The sequence below is a fragment of the Lissotriton vulgaris genome, chromosome 2_1 (assembly GCF_964263255.1).
Source record: "Lissotriton vulgaris chromosome 2_1, aLisVul1.2, whole genome shotgun sequence".
Classification (NCBI taxonomy): domain Eukaryota; kingdom Metazoa; phylum Chordata; class Amphibia; order Caudata; family Salamandridae; genus Lissotriton; species Lissotriton vulgaris.
Window position 1 is genome coordinate 1,767,384,041 of NC_141687.1, and position 27,799 is coordinate 1,767,411,839.

Below are 27,799 nucleotides of genomic sequence, written 5' to 3' on the forward strand. Positions count from 1 at the left end.
TAAAGTGGTTCTTAGGACAAATCCCGAATTCCTTCCTAAAGTCATTTCTCCCTTCCATCTCAACCAATCTGTTGAGTTGCCAGTGTTTTTCTCGCAACCACAGACAGTAGCAGAAAACGTTCTTTATACTCTGGACGTATATAGGGCACCTCTTTACTATATTGACAGAACTCACCTTTTCGCAAAACAACTTTTTGTATCCTTCTCACCACCACATGAAGGCAATCCCATATCAAAGTCTGGAATTGCAAGGTGGATTGTCAAATGTATACAAATTTGTTATCACAAAGCAAAACGTACACTATCTATTCCCCCTAAAGTGTACTCTACCAGCAAAATAGGGCCTTCCATGGCATTTTTAAGTAAAATTCCCTTAGATGATATCTGCAAAGCAAGCTACATGGTCTACACCGCACACATTCACAAAACACTATTGTGTAGATTTGCAGGCAAAACAACAAGCTAGTGTGGGCCAGGCTGTACTCAAAACACTGTTTCAAACTACTGCAACAGATACTGGTGGTCGCCGCTAAGGGGGAAGAGTACTGCTGTGCAATCTATGCACAGTGTGTGATCTGCAGCTCATATGCCTCGAACGGAAAATGCTACTTACCAGTATGCATCTGTTCTTGGCATGTAGAGCTGCAGATTCACACATGCCCACCCGCCTCCCCGGCTACCTTTATCTGTACAAGTATTATATTATTTAGATACATCACATAGGCTTCTTTTTCTGTTTCGTACAAAACTCCATTTCCCTTCTTGACGAAAAAACAATCTGAAGATGGAGTCAATGCCCATGCTCACTATAGTCCACAGATGGAGTCACCTATCTTGTGATTCCAAAGAAGACTTCCAAGACAACAACAAAGTGCAAACATCCGGGCCCAACACAGATGGTGATGTATGCACAGTGTGTGAATCTGCAGCTCTACATGCCTAGGAAAGATGCATACTGCTAAGTAGCATTTTCCTTTTATAGTTTTATCTTTCTAAGAATGGTGCCTAGTTCCTTTTCATATTTGCAGGCTTTTTGAGGGTGGGAGAGGTTGGCGGATGGTTTGTCTGGGTTGCGATAATATGGAGGTTTACCAGTAAACATCACAAGCTCAAAAGAACATGCAAGGTTGGTCATGTCCAGTTGCACGAGATTATGAATCTATTTCTTTTTCCTATGAGGGATGTCAAACTTGGGAAAGCTTGGGGAAGGTAAGAGCACTGCACTGAATTGTTGATGCTTGACATTTGAAAAGATTAACTAAACCTCAGTCTGCGATTCGATTTTTCCAACAAACTCAAGGGGTATCTGATTTACTATGAAGTTAACGTTTTTAATACTACTCAGATGAGTAATAATTTCATTTAATTTTACTCATTAATTATTTCATTAACTATTACTCGAGTATTTGAAGTGGGATATCTGTTCTGAATTTGTTTGCTTTTAAGGATACTTTTTGCATCTTGTTCTTTATCTTCCATAGAGACATTCAAATGCATCGCAGTCACTCTGTGAGATTATTCGCCTCAGTCGAGACCAGATGCTACAGGTGCAGAGCAGTACTGAGCCAGATCCCCTTCTTGCAACGCTAGAAAAGTATGTTCCTGGTGCAATCAATACTTAATATTCTTTTTGTGTTACTGTGCATATGCTCATACATGTCTTGTTTTCAGGTCCTCTTGTGATTTGTGAAGAAACAATTTACTTTCCATTTTATGTTGGCTCCTCTTCACGCTCCTTTTTTCTGACACTAATTTTTTTCCTGGAGTGCCAATCATATTAATGGATGTCTCACCAACACCACTTAGCCCTAACCAAAAGTGGCATCATCCTTGAATATTGATGGTAGTGTTATGCAACCCTGTTCCCTGACAAACATTCCCACCAAGGACCCCGAAATGTATCAAGATGACAGATAAATGTCACCTCTAATATTGCCAGAGGTAGATAACTCATTCAACAGTTACATCTGCAGGTTCTTTTTTCAAGGGTTTGCTACCAGTCAGCTTTAACTTGGAACGCATGACATCGGATATCTTTCCTTTTGATGTGTACTGTGAATTATGCTTACTAATCCTTTTTCAATCCTTTTTTAAATATTTGCTTTAGAAAATCCTTGTAACACCTTCTCGGTTAGGATTGTGACTTCCTGTCGCATAGGACCCGGAGAACTGCCCTAGCAAATTTGTGCACGCTGTAGGAGATTAGGGTCTCCAATCCTATGTTCACCCCAGAATTTTGCTTTTTTTTGCTTCACTGGTTTACGGCTTTCCCTGGCTGTTGGCCTGCTAATCAGACCCACAGCCTAGCTGTTCTCTCTCTAAATTGACATCCATGTGCTTTAGGTGCATTTACCAATTGGTATTAGGTCGCTCTTGCAAGTCCTTGTGCAGTGTACCATAGGTACCCATTGAATGAATGCACCCAAGGCCTACCAGGTGCTGCAGCATGTATTATGCCACCCCTTGCTGGCCATCTAAACACACATCTGGCTGGTAACACAGCTGGGGTAAGGTGGTGTATTCACCCTTTGCTTTAGATATAGTATCTCTATATCTAACCCTAAAATGGACACATATCCTCCTATAAGTCACTCCTATGGAAGGCCTTAACAATCCTGGAGGCAGAGTGCTTGGAATTATGTGAGATGGTGCTCTAGCATGAGCTGAGCCTGTCTGCAGCTTTCGGAACCAAGTCATTTAGCTGTTTCAATGATAACGCTATACCATATACTCTTAAGTACATTATAATCCTTGCGGTTATTGCTAACTTTGGCATAGCTTTATCAAAACAGGTCGAGTAAGGTGTCATACGAATTGGAATACTACCCCCTCGCCAGTTCTGGCGACGGGGGTAGCATTCAACCCTTTTAGAGGGACACGACATGTATGTAACTGAACCCCGGTTAAAGTCAACTCGAGCCTCAGCATCACAAAACGGATGCTGCCACCACAGACACAAGTCTGACCTCCTGCTGCTGGGAGTCCTTCCAGCGAGGGAGGCCTGGACAAAGGGTTTCCTGCCTTTGGAGGTGCAAGCACCACCCCAGAAAGGATTTTGTGTATTGAGGTAGGATAGGCTGAAAGGAATGAGACATGCCTGGGGCACACAAGGTGTCCCTGTGCATACCCCGGTTCAAACCAGTTGCTGGGGCACTCCAGCCCCAGCGCGAAACCGGACAAAGTATAGGGGGTGTAACCACCACCCTTCCTGGTCCCACCCATAGGAGGGACCTAGTCACAGTACAGCCCCCTTTAGGAGAATAAAAGTAGGAGCTGGTCCCATTCCAAATTAGATTATACAGATTTGAAACTCTACAAAGAAGAAACTCTGGACTTAGACGTTCTGCTCCACAGAAGACTTAAGAAAATCTCCCTTGTGGCCAAGGAGTGACCACCCTGCACAAGCAGACATAATCAAGCGTCCTAGCGGTTCACTTTGACGTCCTTCCTGCTGGAACCAGACTTCAGAGCCCGACGAGATCCGGACTTCCAGACCTCTCTGACCTCTACATACATCTGCAGCACAGCTGAGATCCGTGGGTGCGACGAGACACGTGGGACCGGCCATCTTGAAGAAACTGCACTTCGCTTCCAGCACGACTTCAGAGGCATCCTCAAGAAAGTGCTTTGGGGATTGAGAAGCCCCAGCCCCGAGCAGCTCCTGCACAGAAGATCAGCCCTCCAGCATCCACGAGATCTGCGTGGGGCCCTTTTGCTTGATTGCTGCTCGACGCGTTGTCTGGTCAGTTGCCGGCTGGCTAGTGACCTCCTAGACGACGATCCATGAAATCTACATCACTGGTCTGGTTGCTTCAGACTGGCCCTTGCTTCCCTGCAAAGGAGAAGCACCCCGGACCCTCCTGGTCCGCCCCAGAGGCCATTTCCACTCACCGCGTGGGTTGCCTTTGCCAAGGCCTGTTGACGCCGAATCCGGAACAGACACCGCCGACAGCGAGAGCCTGCGTAGGACAGCTCGTGCCTCCATCCTGGTCGTCAGAGACGCCTCCTGGATAACGTGGCTGCAGAGTCAAGCGTCCTCTCTTCACCTGATCGCGACGACAGCATCTGGTTCCTTCCTGGTTCACTCCGGTCACTGGCTAGTGACTGTGAACATTGTCCCCTCTGCTTTCACGTCTTCATCTTCCTCGATCCACCCTTGGATCGCTCCGGACATCTTCCTCCTGGTCGCCTGCAGCATCTTTCTTCAAGGCTTCATAGACTTCGACGCGTAAATCCGACACACTTTCACACCTATGCACCCGCAGCCCGTGGGTGAGGTAACAAGAGCATTTCGGTGCTCAAGGGTAGATTGACTCTCCTAGTGTCCAGGTATCCTGTCGTTTTAGTCCTAACTAGTCGGAACTGTCTTTTACTTACCTTTTCGTAACTTGTAGTGTCCATGGACTTTGTCCCGCATCTCGCGTGTGAGTTCACACTCTGCACACGCGTCCTGTGGGCCTCCTGCTCCTTACCTAAGGTTAGGGTAGTGTAGTCCCAGCGATCCTACAGCCTCTGGACATCTTCATTTCCTCTATCGATTTCCTTATACCATTTACTTAGTATATGGTTTGTCGTGCCCCTAGGGCACCATTGTAATTTGTGCAACTTATCTTATTTTTCTTAAGAGTCTTGTCATGTGCTTAGCCCTCTGATCTCATAAAGAGTTCAGAGGTGTTTTGTTAGTAATAAATATATTGTTTATTTTCATAACAACCTGTGTGTTGTCCTTTCATTTGGTATTCAAGGGGTATATGTGGTAAAACAGCTGGCTTCACATGCCAAAAGAGTTTAGCCTAAGACTGCTTTGTCCATGCTACCATTAGGATAGCTGGTCTATAAGGTTGACATACAACCAATCGCCATAAGGGTTTTTTGGACTTGATACAAGGTGATCACGAACTAGTGAGCATCCTATATCAGGCCAACTTCGCACACACGCTACTTGGACAGTTAGGTTATTGAATTTGTTTTAGCGTCTTAATCTATTTTTATTATAGCTTGGAACTTCAACACAGATCATCCATGTCATCAAAGACTACTGAGAACGGGGAGAAGGACTCGTCATGAAGCTTGGTTCCTGACATTGTTTTGCATTTCAATTACTCAATAAGGGATTGTTCCTTTATTTCAGGAATCAGCAGGTGTTTTGAAAATGTACTTGGAAATCGTCCTTAATGTGTTTTGTGAAGAGAGAACCTATCCCAGTGAGCACTGATTAGTCTAAGGTCATCGGTGCCCTTGTAGGGTGTCATGTAGAACCCTAAAATATCCTTTAATTGAAGAGAAAATATGACTTGAGTTCTCGGGAGCCGGTCATTAATGTTTTTGATTTTTGGAAATTCGTTTTTAGTTTAGATTGTGTTGCAGTTCATAAAAATCTGTTCTTACTTTGGTCCATGATATCCTTGTTGGGACAAGTCCTCTGCACGGCTTCAGAAGTTGTTCCTGCCCTTTACCTTTTTTTGTCTGTTAATTTTATTGGGTTTTTGTTCAGTCTCCCTCAAAAATGTAAGACCTCAGGAGATACTTTTAATACGTTGTAGCGGGAATTCCGTTCTCCTACAGAACTGTGCATAGAGACCTGGAACCTTGGTGAATTAGGATGGCCTACAACTCACCTCAGTACCCAAAATCCCCTTACCGAGCTAGCTACAGTGTCTCATTGGTCATAACAAACTCCCAATGCTTAGACAGATCAGAACAGGTATCGTGGAACACATGAACACTCTTTCGTTATATAATCATTGCAAACCAGAACGTGGAGTAAATGAGGGTTGGAGTCATGTGGGCTGCTGAATTCATATCTGTGCATAGATCGCCGCCTAGTGTTGGGTCCGGATGATTGCACATTGTTGTCCTGGAAGAGTCTTCGAAGTATCACGAGATGGGTGGCCCCTTCATGGACTACAGTGCGCATGGGCATCGACTCCATCCCCAGATTGTTTTTTTCCGCCATTGGGTTTGGATGTCTTTGGTTCCCTCTTGTCGGAATCGATAAGAATCAACATTTACCTTTCTTTGAGAACAAAAGGTCTTTAGTCTTACGTTGGTTTTGTCTTGCGTTCGGCCTAACAACTTTTCCTCGGCTCCGAGCCGAGCTCTGTACTTCCGCGTGCTTTCGGCGCGGAGGGCCTTGTCGACGCTCCAGACTCCTCGACCATTCATCATGGACCGAAGTCCATTCAAAAGATGTCCGGTACCCACATATCGACGTCCATCCGGTGTGCAACAAGTGCCTGTCGCCGGACCACGATGAGGCCAAGTGTATGGCCTGTTTGAGATTCCGGTCCAAGAAGACACTCCAGCTCCGTCGAGCTGCGCGCCTGGAGGCCCAGCAGTCTGCACCGGCGCCTACGGACATTTTCGATGCTGGGGAGGTCGAGGATGAAGATATCCAGGACGTCTCAGAATCTAACCCCGCGTCGGAGGTCGAGGAAGACTACGACGCTGAGGCCGAAGATTTCGGAGAAGTCGTCGAGGAGGTAGGAGACAACGACGGGGCCCTTGGGGCCATGGAGGATAGCTCGGACGAGGAGCTTCCTCAAACTGACTCTGGGGCCGTTCCGATCAATAAGGCCCAGGTTGAGGGATCAATCAATCAATCAAAGGCATTTATATAGCGCACTACTTACCCGGAGGGTCTCAAGGCGCTGGGGGGGGGGGGGGGGGGATGGGGGGTGGGGGGGAGAGTGCTGCTACTGCTCGAATAGCCAGGTCTTGAGCTTCTTCCTGAAGGAGAGGTGGTCTTGGGTCAGGCACAGGTCGGTCGGTAGGGAGTTCCAGGTCTTGGCGGCCAGGTAGGAGAAGGACCTTCCTCCCGTTGTCATTCTTCGGATGCGGGGGACGGCGGCGAGGGCGTGGCTGGCTGATCGGAGATGTCGTTTGGGAGCGTAGAAGTTGATGCGGTTGTTGAGGTAGCTGGGGCCTTGATCGTGTAGGGCTTTGTGTGCGTGGGTGAGGAGGCGGAAGGTGATTCTTTTGTTGACGGGAAGCCAATGCAGGTCTCTCAGATGTCCGGAGATGTGGCTATGTCGTGGGATGTCGAGGATGAGTCCGGCTGAGGCGTTCTGGATCCGCTGGAGTCTCTTCTGGAGCTTGGCGGTGGTTCCGGCGTAGAGGGCGTTGCCGTAGTCCAGTCGGCTGGTGACGAGGGCCTGGGTGACCGTCTTCCTGGTCTCGGTGGGGATCCACCGGAAGATCTTCCGTAGCATGCGCAGGATGTTGAAGCATGACGAGGAGACGGCGTTGACTTGTCTGGTCATGGTGAGGGAGGAGTCCAAGATGAAGCCCAGATTGCGTGCATGGTCTGTCGGTTTGGGTGCGCTGCCCAGGGCGGGGGGCCACCAGGAGTCGTCCCAGGCGGAGGGTGAGGAGCCCAGGATGAGGACCTCCGTCTTGTCTGAGTTCAGTTTCAGGTGGCTGGTCGTCATCCACTCGGCTACGTCTTTCATCCCTTCGTGAAGGTTGGCTCTGGCGGCGGCGGGGTCGTTGGTCAGGGAGAGGATCAGCTGGGTGTCGTCAGCGTAGGAGATGATGTTCAGGTTGTGTTGGCGTGCGATGGCCGCGAGGGGGCTCATGTAGACGTTGAAGAGGGTGGGGCTCAGCGAGGATCCTTGAGGGACGCCGCAGATGACTTCGGTGGCCTCTGACTTGTACTGTGGTAGGCGGACTCTCTGTGTTCTTCCATTGAGGAAGGAGATGATCCAATCCAGTGCCTTCTCCTGGATTCCGACGTTGCTGAGGCGCTGCACTAGGGTGCGGTGGCAGACAGTGTCGAATGCCGCGGAGAGGTCTAGGAGGATGAGGGCCGCTGTTTCTCCGTTGTCCATCAGGGCTCGGATGTCATCGGTAGCAGCGATGAGGGCGGTCTCGGTGCTGTGGTTGGCTCGGAAGCCCGACTGTGAGGGGTCGAGGGATCCATTCGTCTCGAGGAAGGCGGCCAGCTGCTTGTTGACGGTCTTCTCGATGACTTTGGCTGGGAACGGGAGGAGCGAGATGGGGCGGTAATTCTTGAGTTTGGTGGGGTCCACTGTAGGTTTCTTGAGTAGAGCGCTGAGTTCGGCGTGCTTCCAGCTCTCCGGGAAGGTGGCGGTGTCGAAGGAGGTGTTGATGTCCCGCAGGTGGGGTGCGATGACCGCGTCGGCCCTGTTGAAGACGTGGTGAGGGCAGGGGTCGGTCGGAGATCCGGAATGGATGGAGTTCATCAAGCGGATGGTGTCTTCGGTGCTGGTCGGAGTCCAGGCGCGGAGGGTGGTGGTGGGGTCGGTGGTTCGGTTGTGGCATGCGTCGGTTGACTGCTGAAGCTGTTGTGTATATCCGCGATCTTATTGTGGAAGTAGGAGGCGAGGGAGTTGCAGAGGTCTTGCGATGGGGTGATGTCGTTGTTTCCGGCATTGGGGTTGGAGAGCTCTTTGACGATGTTGAAGAGTTCCTTGCAGTTGTGTGCGTTGTTGTCCAGCCGGTCCTTGAATGCAGTTTTCTTAGTGGCGCGGATCAGTTGGTGGTGCTTCCGGGTGGCAAGCTTGAGGGCGGTCATGTTGTCCGGTGTTGGTTCCCTTCTCCAGGCTTTCTCGAGGGCTCTGCAGTTCTTCTTGGAGCTCTTGAGTTCGTTAGTGAACCATGGGGCCTTCTTGCTGCCGGGTCTGCTAGGCGGGGTCCTCAGTGGGGCGAGTTCGTCCGCGCAGTTGCTGATCCACTTCGTGAGGTTGTCGGCGGCCTGGCTGGGGTTCGCTGAGCTGGCGGGAGGGTGCTGGCTCAGGGAAGCGGCGAGCTGGTCGGCTGTGATCTTGTTCCAGCTTCTTCGAGCAACCGGTTGCTGGTGGTAGTGGATCGTCGTTCTTCTGAAGGTGGAGTGGATGCAGCTGTGGTCCGTCCAGTGGAGTCCAGTGGCGTGGCTGAAGGCGATGTCTTTGCTGGATGAGAAGATGGCGTCGAGTGTGTGCCCGGCGAGGTGGGTGGCGGACACCAGCTGCTTGAGTCCGAGGTTGTCGAGCAGGGTGATGGTGTTGCGGTCGTTGTTGTTCTCCAGGTGGAAGTTGAGGTCCCCCAGGAGGATGTAGTCAGCGGAGGGGAGGGCATGCGGGCTGACTAAGTCGGCGATGTCCTCGCTGAATTGTGTGCGTGGTCCCGGGGGTCGGTAGATTAGGGTGCCTCTGAGGGTGGTCTTCGGGTCGGTACGGATCTGGAAGTGTAGGTGTTCGGCGGTTTTCAGGGTGTCGTCGATGTTGGTCGTGATGTGGATGGTGTCCCTGTGGATGATGGCGATGCCTCCTCCCAAATGGTTGGCGGAGCGGTCCCTCCGGGTGATCTTGTAGCCCTCTGGGATGGCGATGTCGGGCCCTGAGGAGTCGTTCATCCAGGTTTCCGTGAGGAAGGCGACGTCAGGAGATGTGGTGTCGAGGAGGTTCCAAAGTTCGACGGCGTGCCTGTGGACGGAGCGGGTGTTGAGCAGGATGCACTTGAGGTGGTTGCTGCTGGTGTTCGGCTTGGCGGGTGCAGGTGTGGGGCAGGTCCGAATGCATGTGAACTTGCAGGCGTGGCAGCTGAAGGGTCCGTGGGTGCGCCTCGGGGTGGCTCGGTAGCATCCAGGGATCCTGCCGGTGTTGAGAGCGATGAGTTCGGTGGCGTTGTAGGAGAGTCGGGTCGTCATCCGTCGGTGGGGGCCAGGGGTCCTGGCGCTGGGCGCGGTCCAGTTGCGGACGGGCGCAGACGGGCTTACCTTTGGCGCACAATCGGCGCGCCCGCTGCGCGTGACCGCTGCGCGTTCGCACGGTCGCCATATATGGCGAAGTGCGAGGGAGGGCGGAGCAGCTGGGAGGCGGAAGCGGGGAGGGTACAGAAGAAAAAGGGGCGTGGTTAGCGGCGGGAAGCGGGCAGGGAGTAGAACGAGAAACGGGGACCGCCGAACTAACGAACACAGTACAAATGAACAAAATAAAGACCACAATTGAACACAAAGATACTCAGCAGTCAGGGGGCACACAGCAGGAGAACGGGGTACAGGAGCACAGCGCTATCGCGCAGGAGACCACGCCGCTCGGTGGCAGGGGGCGTGGTCACACGGCGGCAGCAGGGGCAGCGAGGAGGCACACGCAGCAGCTGGTGGCCGTGCGGCGCGGGGGTGTCCTAGACTAGGTCACACTCGCCCGCGTCGCACGGTCGCCATATATGGCCAAGTGCGAGGGAAGGCGGAGCAGTTGGGGAGCGGGGAGGGTACAGAAGAAAAAGGGGCGTGGTTAGCGGCGGTGGCGGGAAGCGGGCAGGGAGGAGAACGAGAAACAGGGGGACCGGCGAACTAACAAACACAGTACAAATGAACAAAATAAAGACCACAATTGAACACAAAGATACTCAGCAGTCAGGGGGCACACAGCAGGAGAACGGGATACAGGAGCACAGCGCTATTGCGCAGGAGACCACGCCGCTCGGTGGCAGGGGGCGTGGTCACACGGCGGCAGCAGGGGCAGCGAGGAGGCACACGCAGCAGCTGGTGGCCGTGCGGGGGGATCGCCTTCGGGCCTTACCCAAGACCTTGATATGAGTTCCTCGGCCCCGCCTGCTGGCCGGGCCACAGACATTGGTACCGAGTCACTCCCGGTGAAATTGAAACCGAAGGTGAAATCTATGGTCTAGACGCCAGATGCTGCGCAGGGGCAGATATTGAAACCGAAAGTGCGCATCGCATTGGTCGGATCGAAGACTTCGGAGGCCTCGGCGTCGAAGAAACCGAAGATGGCCGTCGAGCCGAAGGGCCAAGTCAAAATGGCCGAGCCGAAGGCTACTGCGTCGAAGACGAAGGTGAAGGGGTTGGACACGGCCGCATCGGCGCCGAAGACGATCGACGCCGGCAAGAGTCGGGTCGACCACAAGAAGGCTGTCGACGACCCCAAGAAGTCTCTCGGAGACCCGAAGAAGCGGTCCGATGACCCGAAGGTCCTCTCTGCCCCGCTTCCACACGACAAGGCCAAGGGGGCTGCGCCAAGTGTGTCGACTCCGAAAGTGGCCTCGAAGGACTCCACTCCGAAACCGACCTCTAAGGACTCCGTCGAACCGGCACGTCCATCTGCCGCGTTCACGAAGGTGGTCACAGAGTCCCTGCAGCGCATAAGGGACGGCGCCGCAGCAGTCGAGCCAAAGGACCCTCCGCCTGCCAGGCCTCTGGAGAAACCGGCGAAGGCGTCCACGCCGATCCTCTTTACCTTGCCGCCTAAGACTGCGCCGAAGGCTTTCGCTGCTAAGCCGGGGGCCGGTGTGCCCGAGAAGGTCTCTTCGACACCCAAGGCATCGTTGGTGGTCCATGGCCCGCGGCCTCGACAACTTTCAGAGGAGGAGCGTCAAGAACATTTCATCGACGCCGAAACGGGCAGGCTTTCCCTCCTGAAGAGGAAAATCACCCCGGAGCCCCAATTGGAGTCATACAAAATCCCCCTTAAGAGGAAGATTAACTCTGCTGGTTCACCAGCCTTGGTGGAACCCATTTCGCCACAAGCTCACGAGGTCTCGCCCACTCACTCAGACGTGGACGTTGGTGAGGGCGATGACGAGGATGAATATAGCTATCCAGTCGACACAGACCCAGAGGATGTGACAGAGCCCTGGTCTGCCGGGGGTGAGCCTGGGGATCCACATTCTGGACAGGATCCTCAGCTCTTCTCTGCTAAGACTTCACCCACTGAGGACTCTGCGGCTTTCAATGCCCTCATTGAGCGGGCAGCAGCCAATCACAATGTCTAGCTGCATGCTGACCCTTTGGACGTAGACTTCCTCTTTGACACCTTTTCTGTGTCTGAAAAGACTGTAAAAACTCTGCTAATGCTGAAGGGCGTTTTGAAGCACGCTGCTGAGGTCTTCAAAGAGCCCACCAGGGCGAGAGTCATCAACCCGAGGATCGACAAAAAGTATAAGGCGGCGCCTACAGATCCAACTTATATTAAGGGACAGTTGCCTCTGGACTCCCTGGTTGTCTCGAATGCCTGGAAGAGGGCCAACTCGCAGACTACGGGTGATGCTCCTCCCCCAGACAAAGAATCCAAGGTCTTTGAGGCTTCAGGGAAGAGGGTTGCAGCGCAGGCTGCTAACATATGGCGCATCTCAAACACACAGGCGCTCCTGGCGCGCTATGACAGGGCGCACTATGATACCCTAGAGACCCTTTTGCAACACCTGCCCGATCAATATAAGGAAGGGGCTGAGATGCTAATCCAGGAGGGGAAGCTGATCTCCAACGCTTCCATAAAGTGCGCTTTAGACGCGGCTGACACCCCTGTACGCGCCATTAACACTAGTGTTATGCTTCAGACATGCCTGGCTAAGGGTATCTGGTTTCAAGCCAGACATTCAGACCACCATCTTGAACCAAACAGTCAACCCCGATCACCTGTTTGGCCCGGAGGTTGATACCACCCTTGAAAAAATGAAAAAGTACACTGACACTGCAAGATCCATGGGTGCCTTGCAGTCCCAGCAGTTTCGGGATGGGTCCTTTCGGCGCTCCAATACCAGAGGCGCCTCAAGAGGTCAGCTTTCGCAGTCCGCGCAGTTCTACAAAGGCAACACCCAGACTACCTATGCCAACAAGAGTCGAGGTGGATACCGCGGCAACAGCGCCAAAGGCAGAGGACGTGGCAACAGCTCCAGGTCCTCTACCGCCAACAAACAGTGACGCATTGTCACTGCCCCCCGACCACACAACACTGGACGGGGGGAGACTCCAGCAGTTCCTGCCCGTGTGGAAGTCCATCACCACGGACAGGTGGGTCAGAAAGCTTATCCAATTTGGTTATTGTCTGGAGTTAACATCCACTCCACCCAACATACCCCCAAGGCACCGTCCTATGTCGGGCGAACACTTGCACTTATTGCAGCAGGAAGTCCACGTCATGCTGCAAAAAGGGGCAATAGAGCTCGTGCCCATGCAGGAAAGAGGGACGGGAGTTTACTCCCTGTACTTCCTGATTCCAAAGAAGTACGGGTCCCTCAGGCCCATCCTGGATCTCAGGCCCCTTAACTTTTACATCCTATCGGAGCACTTCCACATGCTTACACTGCAGCAAGTGCTCCCGCTGTTACAACAAGGGGACTTTCTGGCTACTTTAGACCTGAAGGATGCGTACTTCCACATTCCTCTACATCCTTCACACAGAAAATACCTCAGCTTCACCATCCAAAATCAGCACTACCAATTCAGGGTTTTGCTTTTGGGGTCACCACGGCACCCAGGGTGTTCACAAAGTGCCTGACGACGGTGGCGGCACATCTACGACGTCAAAACATCCAATCCTACCCCTATCTGGACAACTTGCTCATCCAAGCAAAGTCTGCCCAGCAGTGTGCCGACCACGTGTCCCACACCATTCACCTCCTGCACGATCTGGGATTCTCACTGAATTACCCAAAATCCCACCTCCCGCCCGCCAATATACGGCAGTATCTGGGTGCGACCATAGACACTCTGGCGGCCACAGCCCAGCCAAATTCAGTGAGAGTCAGCAGCATTCAGTCGCTGATCCAAAAATTCAGACCTCAACACTCGCTTCCAGCAAGAGTGTTCATGCAGTTGATAGGCATGATGGCCTCCTGCATCTCCATTGTCCCGCACGCGAGATTACATATGCGTCCGCTTCAGGAGTACTTAGCACGTCAGTGGACTCAGGCTCACAAGCAGTTGAAAGACCTAGTGTTGGTGAGCGGTCGGGCATACAACTCTCAGCATTGGTGGAATCCACGAAACCTTTGCAAGGGCCGACCGTTCCAGGAGCCTGTGCCACAGATTATCCTGACAACGGACGCTTCTCTCCAGGGATGGGGAGCGCATGTACTCCAATACACTGTGCAGGGACTATGGACGCAGCAACAGGGGAAGATGCGCATCAATGTTCTGGAACTGATGGCAATCTTCATGGCATTAAAAGCATTCAAGGTACATCTCTGCAACAAGGTCGTGTTGATTCGGACATGACGGCGATGTACTACATTCAAAAGCAGGGAGGCACACACTCTCCGCAGCTGTCTCATCTGGCCCAGAGCATGTGGAAGTGGGCCATTCAGAGGAACATCTTCCTCATGGCAGAGCATCTCCCGGGCAAGGACAATCAGATGGCGGACCTGCTCAGCAGGCACAGCCACCAGATGCACGAGTGGGAGATACATCCATCAGTACTCCAGCGTACTTCCAAAGGTGGGGTCATCCAGAGATAGACCTGTTCACCACAAAGGAGAACGCAAAATGCCAAAGCTTCGCCGCCAGGTTCCCACACCCACTGTCACAGGGCAATGCGATATGGATGAACTGGTCAGGCAAATTTGCGTACGCTTTTCCCCCAGCACCTCTGATTCCGCTGGTGGCACGCAAGCTCAGGCAGCACTCGATGACTCTCATCCTGGTTGCTCCAACGTGGGCTCGCCAACCATGGTACACCACGTTTCTGGAACTGTCCGTTGTACCGCATCAGAGGCTACATCTCACACCCAGCCTTCTGACGCAGAGCCATGGCGACATTCAGCATCCAGATCCGCAACAGCTCAACCTGGCGATCTGGCTCCTGAAGTCTTAGTTTGGCTACCTGCACTTACCTTCCGACTGTATGGACATCATTCGGGAGGCGAGGAAGCCCACCACTAGAGCCTGCTATGCGGCAAAATGGAAGCGGTTTGTCATTTATTGTGCAGACCACAACATTAACCCGCTGGATGCTTCTATTCAGAACATCATCTGTTACCTTTTCCATCTGTACAAGTGTAATCTGGCCTATGCTTCCATTCGCATTCATCTGTCTGCAATGGCCGCTTATCTCCAAAATAGGCAGCACCTCTCCCTCTTTAGGGTGCCTGCCATCAAGGCTTTTCTGGAAGGGCTCAAACGAGTCATTCCGCCACAGACGCCACCAGCTCCTGAGTGGAACCTCAATGTGGTCCTTACCAGGCTAATGGGTCCTCCCTTTGAACCACTGCATCCTGCAAGATTCAGTTCTTGACATGGAAAGTGGCTTTCCTCATTGCAATTACATCGCTACGGAGGGTTAGTGAATTGCAAGCCCTCACAATCCAAGAGCCATTTATTCAAATTCATTCCAACAGGGTGGTGCTTCGCACTAACCCTAAGATTCTACCCAAGGTTGTGTCTCAATTCCACATCAACCAAACCATCGAATTACCTGTTTTCTTTCAAAATCCTGAGTGACTGGCGGAGCGGATGCTCCATACCCTTGACGTTAAACGGGCCCTAATGTATTACATCGATAGGACCAAGGATTTCAGGAAAACTAAGCAACTCTTTGTCGCCTTTGCACCACACCACAAAGGTAACCCTATTTCCAAGGCTGGTATTTCTAGGTGCATCGTTAAATGTATCCAGATCTGCTATATAAAAGCAAAACGCACTCTTACCATTCCGCCAAGAGCCCACTCCACCAGAAAGTTGGGGGCCTCTATGGCATTCCTTGGAAACATTCCTTTGGAAGACATATGTAGAGCAGCCACATGGTCTACCACACACACATTTACTAAGCATTACTGTGTTGATGTGCACTCCAAACACCAGGCAGTTGTAGGGCAGGCTGTTCTCAAGACACTTTTCCACACTGCTGCAGCTTGCACGGGCGGCCGCCGCTAATGGAGGGACTGCTATGTATTCTATGCACAGATATGAATTCAGCAGCCCACATGCCTCGAACCGAATATGCTACTTACCAGTATGCATCTGTTCTTGGCATGTAGGGCTGCTGACATTCATATCGCTCGCCCTCCTTCCCGGCGCCTGTAGCAGCTTCAGTATTCACATATACTCATAGCAAGGTCATCATTCACTGAGTTTCACTCCATCTTGGCCACAATGGCTAAAAACAATCTGGTGATGGAGTCGATGCCCATGCGCACTGTAGTCCAGGGGAGGAGCCACCTATCTCGTGATACTTCGAAGACTCTTCCAGGACAACAATGTGCAATCATCCGGACCCAACACTAGGCGGCGATCTATGCACAGATATGAATGTCAGCAGCCCTACATGCCAAGAACAGATGCATTCTGGTAAGTAGCATATTCGACACGTGCATATTTGAAATATTTATTTACTAATGCAGGGTTCTCAAACGCAGTATCTTGTACAATACTTGAGGTAATATGAATTTTTATGGTCAATTGTGTCCCCTAACGTAGACCCCAACGGCTCCATGTACGTGCTTCAAGTACATGTATGTTCCCTCCACAACCTGCTATGAAGACGCAAATACATTTGCGTCCAACGTTAACATGTCCTCTTTCAGATCCACCATGAATGGGTCGAAAATTCCGTTCCTAAGTATGCCGTGCCACCGTCTTTACATGGTGCATTTTCACGTTCTCCTGGCTCTGGCGAGCTAGGCCCTGATTTCTGCCATTGAGCCCTTTCTGCCTTCTGCCTCTGAAAGCTGCACCCTGGATCTGCATCCATGACCCTTACCCTACTCCCTGTGCGGCGAGCGGTGCCCGGCTCGGCCTGTTTGCCTGCCAAGACTGTATTTTGCCTTCAAGTTATCTGCTCCGCTCCTCAAATACATTCCTGTCTAGTGATTTAAGAAAACATCTCCCCAGCTGCAGAGCAAAGGGCCCGGCCTTTTCTGTCTCCATGCAAGTAATTCATTGCTCCCGTTACCATGGTAGGCTCATGGCCCCTCGCATTTCACGTAGACACGTAGTCGCATATGCATGCACTAGCAGTCAGTATAGAATAGCCTCTGCCCGAGAGACCTTTCCTTCTAGATAATACAGTTCCTCAAACACAAGATATTAGATATGATTTGGGTTTAGGTTGTTCTGACCCGCCAGACTTCTGTCTCCACGTATAGTGCTAAAAGTCAAGTCCCCTTCACCCTCCAGTTCCACGTCAATCACACGTCATGCTGCTGCGCGCGCATCTCTGCCATATATTTCTGTCTATCGTGTTTTCCGTCTGCAATATTCTGACCCCATGTAGTTAGTACCTCCATCTCTTCTTTTTTTACACCAGGCCGGTCTCGTTCTCTTATGAAACAGTTTATGAGGAATCTTAAAATCATACTTTGAATGTCTACTTTCTGATGTGTCATGGCTTCTTGAATACATTCCTGACCCTCCCCAGTCTGAACAAAACGATATATCCTGTCTAGATAATTTTGCATTCCTGGAAATAGAACTAAAAAGTTTGCAGCTCGTCTTATACGTATTGAGGCTAATATCATGCAACCGTCTTTGCCTGGTACTGGATCATATCTACAGTCTGTAAGATACTCTTTAAGCTTTTCAATTGTGACTGCTTTCGGAGTACGTTGCATTGCTAGTTCTCTAATAGTTAATCGGAAGACTGTCCATGTGACTCTCCAGATTAGTCCACGGAATCAAATGTTTAGGGAACAGTTTTGCATTTAAAAATGCAACTTAACACAATTAGTCTGTTTATGTGCCTTGTAAAAATCGACTAAGCTGCCTAATGTTTAAATCTGAAATGTAATCTGTGCACTCAGTTAAGTTTAAAACTGCATGGCTACAAAGAGGATGAAAATGTGCTTCAGGGCACAGTTTGCTTTAAAACTACACGTTTTTAGTTGTGGCGCCTACGTTGCAGTCACAACACTGCCCGCGCAGTGCGAGACCTCTTGTATGGGCTTTAGAAAGCTACCCACACGCTTGTTCGTGTGGTTTTGCTTTCCCTGTCGCTTATTGGCTTTCTCGTGTTTAAAAAAACCCCAAAAAAATGGCACGGGGTTGAGCAAAGGCGGGCGCATGTCCCGCCTTTGCTCCGCCCGTTCCCGCCGTCTGTGTCTAGGACATGCATCAGCGTGCGGACAAAGACGACCGGCTCCCTCCCCGCGCCCCCCCCCCTTTCCTACCCCCTCCTCAACCCCCGCTCCTCTGTGGTGTGCGCGCACCACTAGTTTAGATTACATGGTCTGCTTAAGAAAAACATCAGAATTGAAAAGCTGTCCCTTCAGTGCTGGTACTCCGTAACACAAATCAACTCTCAGCATGTTTAAATTTAAATGCTAACCACACACTCCAGCGTTACTTTAAAGGTTACTTTTTAATCAATAGAATTTGCTGACTCAGGCGTTTTCCTCTGTGCAGTGCAGCTCTGCCGCCTTTGTCTTGTGTCAAGGCTTTCAAACTTTTTCTTGAGCTTTTTTTTCTTTTCTTCTGCGATATGCAGCAGACACAGCCAACTATTCTTTCAACTTGCGGCATGTCACCAAAGGACTGCGGTGACAAGACGCCGGGGTGTGAACTTGACTCCTGCACACACAACCTTGTCTGTAGGGCTACTGTAAACACAACTCCCTCTTCCAGCATTGTGTTGCAAAAGGAGGTTCGTGCGTCGTCTATCAACATTCATATTTACCCACTTTTCTTTAGGTGTCTCTTCAGCTCGCTCACTTGAACCAAATTACTCAACCGTTTGCAGCAGCTAACAGCGTAAAAGTAAAGCATTTTTTTATTTCACTCAATCTATCCTTTCTCTCCCCCTTCAGAAACACCTATCTATATACATTCCTCCATCTATTCCTCTCATGTACTGTTTTCCTCTGCATTTGCTCTTTCTCTCTTCACTCATCTGTCTCTTGTCCCTCTTAGCTCTTTCCACCATTGTTCGCCGCCTCCTTCAGCCTCCCTCAGCAGCTTCCTGCCCCCGTCTCTATCACGGATCCCCTGGTCTCCTGATAAGACTCCCCCAGCCAGTAGTAGGGTGTCATACCAGAAAAAGTCCAATGAATCATAGATGCTGCCTGTGGGCTGGTTGTTCTCACAGTCTGAGTACTAAGAATTCCAGACTCACTGAGAATAATAACATATTTCCGCCTTTTGTGCCCATGACCTTCCAAAGAGATCTGTACACCTAAGAATCATTCTAAAGGAGCACAGTACATGAAACAATCACCAGGTCAGCGTACACAAAATATCTTTAAGAGTACTGACCCGACTGAGCTCGGAACACCGGAGCATCTATAGGGATCTGTGCACCCAAGTATCTACAGGGCTCTGTAAGTCTAAAACACTGAAGCATATTTATAGGGCTTCTCAACCTGCAGGGTCCTGTACATCATGCAGCATGAAAAACATGTACAAAACACAAACACATACATACAGATCTAAAAGGCTGCCTACACCAACACATCTATTGGGCTCTGTACACCAAAGTAACTACAATCCAATCTGCTGGTCCCCTGAACAAAAACAACTATAGAGCTCTTTACGCCTAGAATCTATAGCGATCCGCACACTTGAAACAATCATTTACAAATCTCAGTAAAAACACACACATCTAATAATGTACACCAAAATATCTCTGGGGCACTATGCAACAAATATCTATAGGGGTCTTGTCTTCTATACCAGGCCAGTCCGAGGGCTCTGAACCAAAATATCTCCAACAGAGAGTAGTGTAGACTCTCTTAACCCAGTGCTCACAATCCAGCACATTTCACCAGCACCCAAAACAATCCTCCAATTCACCGAAGCACCGAGTGGCCATTCAGTTGGCACTGTGTGGTACACAAGTCAACTCATTCAGAACCATCCAATTAGTCATTCACTCGGAACCAACCTATTTACCCACTACTTATTCACTCCCCCGCCCACTATCTACTCGCACATCATCTGTTTCACCCACCAACCAATCATTCAATAATACATTCACTCACTGATTCATTGTCAAACCTCCTTTCATTTACCTAGCCACTCATTCACAAACTACCATCTCACCCACCATCTCACTCACAAACTCGCTCAGTCATTTTCTGGTCACACTTCCTCTGGAGGGATTTTCCTTAAAGAGTAGGAGGGGCTCATTCTAAATTAATCCCAAGAGAAAGTGTGAAATTTGACTTTTCTTACATGGAAACAGAGATAATTGAACACAGAAAGCATTCAGTGAAAAAATACAAAGCTATCTTCTCCATGGAAGCAGTCATATGAAAAGTGCGAGCTTGTAATCAAGCACTGTTTGTGTGTGCAAGCAAAAGTCTATACGCAAATCATTTGGCATGGAGAATCTTCCTCATCTTTCTGCAGTCCTTTGGGAAAATATATCCAAAGAAACTGACAGGCAGGAATGTTTGCTGGGCTCAATGTCTGCCCACTCCTCAGCATGCTGCACCACTAGAGACCCCATGTTTCCAAGCAGGGTCGGGTTGGGACAAAAAATAGGCCGTGCACCAAAAAACAACTGGCCGCCATAAGTGTATTGGAAACCCCCAAAAATTGGGTCATAGTTGCAATATGGGGCAACTCTGAACTTTTAAAGGCATGCTGCATATGTGTTTTGCAAGGTATGGAAAGCTGCGTGGAATTATATTTCTCATCAAAGTCATAAGCACTGAATATTCCTGCCCACGTCCTGGGACCCCGGAAATAATATAAAATTATATATGTGAATCACGTGTAAATAGCTCCACATATATGTATGCACATGTATCATTTTTTCTCACACCAATGCAGCCCCAAAACAGAGGCTAAACAATGTAAATACTCATACATACACTGTAATTAGCAAGGAAACAAAAAACACATTAGGTTAAATAGCCCTTTAACTTTGTGTTTTAATGAGCAAAACACTCATAAATCCTGAAAATTGCTAATAAATATACATTGTTAGCCACAGGTTGCATTGAACAGCAATAGCATAGAAAATGCCAGGCCTTGACGTCGAAATCTAGGCGGGAGAGGTTCCTTAAGCGACTCGAGAACTTGCAGTCGGCGCTCAAAGTCCCAGTCCAGGAGGAGGTCGAAGGACCGGATGCGGGACCACAGTCATCACAGCTTGGCGAGTCGACATCACTCGTCTGGTTCAAAGTCCTCCGGTAAGTCAAGGCACAAGAAGTCGAAGAAGCGACATCACTCTTCTAACCCCCCCCCCCCCCCGAAAAGCTTGTGCGACACGGCCGGGGGTTTGGGCGACACCGCCCACGCGGATCCGCCGGAGCCGCAATCGCCGCGTCCAGCTCCATACCCGCCGGTCCCTGGGCTGCACGCGAAGCCGGAATGAGATCAGCTCCTTCCTCACGGCCATGAGGTCGCGCTTCCCTCCGCCGGGTCCCGGTGAGGTGCCTTTGGGCCCCGCGGATCTGTCTGGGAGCCCAAGCGGGCCAGTGGCTCCGGCCCCGTCGGGTGCTTCGGCCCGACTCCGGTACCGATGCCGCAGGGCCCCTCAGGATCCAGGCCTGGATCCGTGATGACGCCAGTCGACCTCATGACCCCTCCGCAGGTGCCGTCACCAAGGGTGTTGCCCCCGACTGAGTCTCCGGACGACGTCGGTCCGGATCCGGCATCGGACCGTCGCTATCTGGCGCCGAGGGATGAGCAATTCATCTACGATCCGGCTCCATCATTTTGCCCTATCAGGAAATGGATGTCGGAGAGGGCTGGGAGGGGTCTGAGGACCCTCTGGCACAGGAGTGCCAGTCGGATCAGGACTATGCAATTGAGCTAGTGAAGGCCAGTGGACTGGACACTTTGTCCGACACTGGGTTTGTCTCCCATCCTACCCTGGCTACGGAGGAGGGTGCTGCTTACAGAGTAGTGTTGACGAGGGCGGCCAAGCCCTTGCCTCTTGAGCTCCCTGTCACGGCCGTGAGTACTAACCTCCTCACTGAGGTGCTCAAACCGCAGGCAAGCTCCTCGGAGCCTCTCCTGCCGTTTAATGAAGCCCTCTCGGACGTTTTGCTGGGCACCTGGTCCAAGCCCGCTACAAGCCTTCCTGTAGATCGGAACGTGGCCCGACGCCACCACCAAGCGACCCTTGCTTTCTGTCCACCCAACCCACCCCTGAGAGTCTGGTTATCCAGGTCTCTAATTCCCAGACCGCATTCCCGACTGCCCCGCCAGATCGGGAATCCAAAAGGTATGACCAGTTTGGTAAGAAGCTGTTCTCCTCACTCAGTTTGGGGCTGCAGTCTGTCAACAACGCTTGCTTTGTGGGCCGTTACACCCACTCTCTTTGGGATACGGTTGCGGACGTGCTGCCGCAGTGCCCGGCGGAGGCCTGGCCAAAGCTCGCTCAAGCCCTTGCGGAAGGGCGGGATTCAGCGCGTTACTCCATACGATGTGGATTGGATACCACAGACTCGCTAGGTAGAGCGATTTCCACAACGGTGGCAGTTCGTCGCCACGCCTGGCTCAGGTCAGCCAACTTTTTGGCTGATGTCCAGGCCACGCTCATGGACATGCCATTCGATGGGCGTCGCCTTTTTGACTAAAAGGTAGACAGTGCGCTTGAGCGTTTCAAGGACTCCAGGGCTACAGCCAAGTCCTTGGGCTTGTCGGGCCAGCGCCAGCAAACCTCTGCCTTTCGCCCCTTTCGTGGCCAAGTAAGGGGTGCCCCTTCACGTCCTGCCAGCCATAGGCTGCAAAACCAACCTCAGCGCGGTGGCGGACGTGAGAACCGTAGTGGCGGTGCCAGGGGACAACGGCAAGGTCAGTCCGCATCCACCCCCGCAGCATCCGCCTCAAAGCCCTCCTAGTCCGTGCTTTCAGGCCCTCTCGACACCAGTTTTGGGCAGGGTTCGCCATCACCTGCTCCACAGGCGCACCATCACATCGGACAGGTGGGTGCTGCAAATCGTCCGAAGGGGCTACTCCCTCCCCTTCGAGGCGACCTGTCCAGCCATGCCCCCGCAGTCCCACCGCATGTCGGGGGAACACTTGCAACTTCTACAGGAGGAAGTGAAGGCCTTCTTGGCCAGGGGGGGCATCAAGCGCGTTCCTGGGCCAGAAGTAGGACGTGGTTGCTACTCCCACTACTTTTTGCTACCCAAGAAGGGCAAAGGAGGCCTACGCCCTATCTTGGACCTCTGGAGTGTCAACAGCTTCCTCCAGAAGGAGAAGTTCAGGTCCTAGCTGCCCTGGAGACTATATGGTAGCGTTGGACTTGCAGGACGCATATTTTCATATCCCTGTCCTGCTGGCCCACCGGCGTTACCTGCGGTTCACGGTAGGCCACGAGCACTTTCAGTTTACCGTGTTCCCCTTTGGCCCTACCAGCGCCCCTCAGGTGTTCACGAAGGTGATGGCGGTGGTCGCAGCTTATCTGCGTAGATTGGGTGGGTCAGTCTTCCCCTATCTCGACGACTGGCTGTTGAAGGCGGGCTCGCCTCTAGACTACGGCCGACCTCCTGTACCTGCTGGGGTTCTCCATCAATGTGCCAAAGTCACCCCTGTGCCCCTCTCAGAAGCTCCTCTTCATCAGAGCCGTTCCGGACTCTGCGCAGTTTCGGGTTTCTCCTCCCGAACAGCGGGTTTGGGATATTCAGGCTCTGATTCCGATATTTCAGCCTTTATCCCGTGTTTCGGTCAGGTTGACGCTGCGGCTTCTGGGGCTGATGGCCTCCTGCATCCTTCTGGTGCATCACGCCAGGTGGCGGATTCGGGCTCTGCAGTGGGACCTGACGTTTCAGTGGGCCCAGCATCAGGGCAACTTGTCCGACCATGTCTTGATCTCGGAGGTGTTCACGGACAACACCACTGCCATGTGGAACTGCAACAAACAGGGCGGGGTGGGGTCGTGGACTCTTTTTCAGGAGGCTCTGCGCCTCTGGCAATGGCTGGAACATCAGGTAGTCACCCTGGTGGTTCAACACCTGGCAGGTTCTCGGAAAGCCAGGGCGGACAAACTCAGCCGCCGGTGCATGATGGATCACGAATGGCGTCTGAACTCTGACGTGGCGCAAGGTCTTTCAGCAGTGGGAAGAGTCTTGGTTAAATTTATTCGCCACCCAAGAGAACGTGCAATGTCCTCAGGTCTGCGCGTTGGAGTTTCCAAGGCGGTGCTCGCTCGGAGATGCTTTTCGTCGGGAGTGGAGCTGCGGTTTGTTGTACGCCTTTCCGCCTATACCACTTCTGCCCAGAGTGCTGAAGATCAGGCGCGACCGGGCCCATGTCATCCTTGTGGCTCTGGACTGGGCACGAAGGTACTGGTATCACGAGCTACTCAGCATGTCTGTCGATCCCCCGATTTGTCTGCCTCTTCTGTCGCAGCAGTAGGGGACGGTCCTCCACCCGAACCTGTCCAGCCTCCACCTCCATGCGTGGAGATTGAGCGGCGGCAGTTGAGGCCATTTGACTTGCCTCCTGAAGTCTGTGATGTGATTCTGGCAGCCAAGCGTCCCGCCACAAAATCTGTATACGCTTGCAGCTGGAACAAATTTGTAGCATGGTGCACAGCAAAGGCTGTGGATCCTCTCTGCCCCCCTTTCAGAGGTTCTCCTCTTCCTTCTTTCTCTTGCCCAGCAGGGCTCTGCTCTGGGCACTCTTAAGGGCTACCTCTCTGCCATTTCTGCTTTCCTGAGACTTCCTGATCAGCCATCTCTTTTCAAGTCCCCTGTTGTAAATGGATTCTTAAAGGGCATCACGCGCAGGTTTTCTCCTGTGCCTTTCGGGATGCCTCAGTGGGACTTGAACCTTGTTCTAACCTATCTGATGTACGCTCCATTCGAGTCACTTGACAATTGCCCTCTTCGTCTTCTAACTCTTAAGACTGCATTCCTGGTTGCCATCACCTCTGCCAGGAGGGTGAGTGAGCTCCAGGCTCGATCTTCTAAGCCTCCTTTCCTTTCTGTCCATCCGGACAAAGTTGTTTTAAGAACGCGTCCTTATTTCCTGCCCAAGGTGGTTACGCCTTTAACATCGGGCAGTCCATCACCTTGCCCACCTTATTTCCGCATCCCTCGAAAGAGGAAGAGGCTCCACTGTCTGGACCCAAAACGTGCGCTCTCCTTCTACCTTGATCGCACACGCCAGTTCTAAGTGGACGCCCATCTCTTTGTTGGTTACGTGGGCGTGAACAAGGGACTGGCTGTCGACAAACAGACCATCTCTCGGTGGGTCGTGTTGTACATCAAGGTCTGTTACTCCTTGGCTAAAAAGGAGCACCCTGTTGGTTTGAGGGCCCATTCCACTCGGGCCACGGCAGCTACTACTGCCCTGGTTCGGGGAGTTCCCTTGCAGGACATCTGTCAGGCAGCTACGTGGGCGTCGCTGCACACGTTTGCTAGACACTACTGCCTGGACAGCCAAGTCCGGAGAGTTGGCTTTTTTGGCGGTTCCGTTCTCCAGGACTTTCTGGTGTGATCTTGGTTCGCAGACCCACCTCCGGGGTTGGTATCTGAGGTATCTATTCTAAGGTAATAAATCTAACACTAACCTGTTTCTTTCAGATGCACAAGTTACTTACCTTCGGTAACAATATGTTCGAGGCATGTGGGCTGCTGAATTCATATCTGTGCATAGATCGCCGCCTAGTGTTGGGTCCGGATGATTGCACATTGTTGTCCTGGAAAAGTCTTCGAAGTATCACGAGATAGGTGGCTCCTCCCCCGGACTACAGTGCGCATGGGCATCCTCTCCATCCACAGATTGTTTTTTTCCGCCATTGGGTTCAGATGTACTTTTCTTTACTCAAGTTCGGAAACTTTCTAAAGGCCAAAAGGCCTTTGGGGTCGTCGGTATTGTTTCGATCGGTGCAGAGTTCTTGTTCCAGTTATTCTTGAGCAGGACGTCGAAGAGAGCCGCGTGGCCTTTTCGACACCGGAGGCCGATCGTTGATGGAACGGAGCCCGTTCAAACGATGCCCCTTTTCTAACTCCAAGTACCCGCACATCGATGTACACCCGGTGTGCAACAAGTGCTTATCACCAGAGCACAATGAGGACAACTGTCTAGCTTGTGCTCGATTCAGGTCGAAGAAGACGCTTAGACTCCGACGTGCAGCGAGGCAAACTATGTCCAAGCCAGCGCCCGACCCGGTGAATATCTTCGACGAAGAGGACGATAAGGTCGTCGAGACTGAGGATCCAGAACAGCAGTCTGATCCCGGTTCGGAGCATGACTAACTATTATGAAGACGAAGAGAACGTCGAATATGAAAACGTCGTCGAGGTAAGGGACGACGTATCCCCCATCGGAGCCGTTGAGAACAACTCAAGCGATGAACCAGGCCCAACAGTGGGTACAGGGCCCGAAACAGACACTCAAAGGCTTCCAAGGGCTCAGGTCGAGGCATCGCTAGAAGTCCTTATCCAAGATCATGAAGAACATTCTATAGCCTCGCGTCAAGGCCCGCTAAGAATATATCACATGAGCCATCGGTCCAACTACTTAAAACCAAACCGAAAGCCATCGAGTTGAAAACTAAACTGAAACTGCTGAAAACAGTCTTCGGATCAAAGCTCTAACCCATCGGAGTCGACGAAGAAAAAAGGTTTCGACGACCCTGCGGGGTCAAAAGTAAAGAGTGTCGAACCGAAGATCGGTGCTCTGAAGTCCACCATTAAAACCAAGCACGTCGAACTGACTAAGTCGATGGACAGCGACACAAACAAAGGACTCAAGTCTCGGAAGCTTCTCAATCCGAAGCATCAAGTCGACAGGCCCCAGCTCGTCAAAGGCCTCGAGTCGAAATCCAAAAGCGCCTCGAAGGACCACGTAGAGTCGAGGCAGAAAAGCGCGCCTCCGACGCCACAAGCACCAAAGTCGACGCAGGGACCAAAACTTATTGACGAAAAGGCAAAATCGGTCGGGCCTCCATCGACGCCGGCCCCGAAGATGGTCCGTCTGTCTAAAGACACTATGCCACCGATAAAATTCGGACTGCCCCCGACTGCACGCCCTAAGGCTCTCGATCCAAAACCTGGGGTCGAAACACCCAAAAAGGTGTCATTGGGGAAAAAAGACCCATCCTCTAGAAGAGTATGTTATGTACCAAGAGCCCTCATATGATGACCAGTCTAAGCTACATATCGACTCCGAGTCTGGTAGACTTACTATTTATCAAAGGAAGATCAGGTCAGAAAATCCTCTTGAATCATACAAAATTCCACTCAAGAAGAAAAGGGATTCTTCAACATCGCCTGTCCTTTTTGAGACTGTGAGGTACCATGGCAAGGACACTTCTGCATACTCACCCACACCCACTACTGAGGATATGGGGTACGACGATGATGAACAATAGAATTACCCTGCGGACACGGATCAGGATGACCAGACTCAAGCCTGGACAGACCCTGCTGACCAGGGGGAGTCAGACTATTCCTGATACTCCTTATCCTGTTAAAACTTCACCAACAGAAGATACAGCTGCGTTCAACGCTTTGATTGAAAGGGCAGGACAAAATCATGATGTGGACATGCATGCTGACCCAGTTGAAGAGGACTGTTTGACACTTTCTCCACTTTAGAGAAATCAGTCAAGACTTTGCCAATGTTAAAAGGTGTCCTTAAACACGCAGGGGACATTTTCAAAGAAACCACTAGAGCAAGGGTTATTGACCCCAGAATTGAACGAAAATACAGACCGGCGCCTGCGGACCCTACATATATTAAGGGACAGCTGCCATTAGACTCTTTGGTGGTCTCAAATGCTCGTAAGCGCGCCAACTCACAAACTACCGGTGATGCTCCTCCTCCAGACAAGGAATCTAAAGTATTAGAAGCTTCTGGTAAAAGGGTGGCTGCTCAAGCAGCTAATATCTGGAGAATTTCTAATACACAGGCCCTATTAGCCAGATACGATAGGGCGCATTATGACACTCTAGAGAAACTGCTGCAACATTTGCCTGAGGCCTACAAGGAGGGAGCAGAAATGCTAATCCAAGAGGGGAAACTCGTATCCAATGCATCCATTAAATGTGCGCTAGGTGCAGCAGACACCGCAGCGAGGGCCATTAACACAAGTGTCATGCTCAGGAGACATGCTTGGTTGCGCATCTCTGGGTTCAAACCTGAAATTCAAACCACATTATTGAATCAGCCTGTGAACCCTGATTTTTTATTTGGTTCTGATGTGGACACAATCTTAGAAAA

General features: G+C 51.3%; 1 protein-coding gene across 10 annotated transcripts in view; it reads left to right on the forward strand.

Moving 5' to 3' along the window:
• Nucleotides 1-27,799, forward strand: part of PPP6R3 (protein phosphatase 6 regulatory subunit 3) — a 1,665,951-nt gene that overhangs the window by 438,605 nt on the left and 1,199,547 nt on the right. For all 10 annotated transcript variants that reach the window (XM_086957827.1, XM_086957831.1, XM_086957834.1 and 7 more), the window contains one exon: nt 1,482-1,594. In XM_086957827.1, coding sequence (XP_086813953.1) covers nt 1,482-1,594 — 113 coding nt within the window. The remainder of the gene's footprint in view (nt 1-1,481; nt 1,595-27,799) is intronic.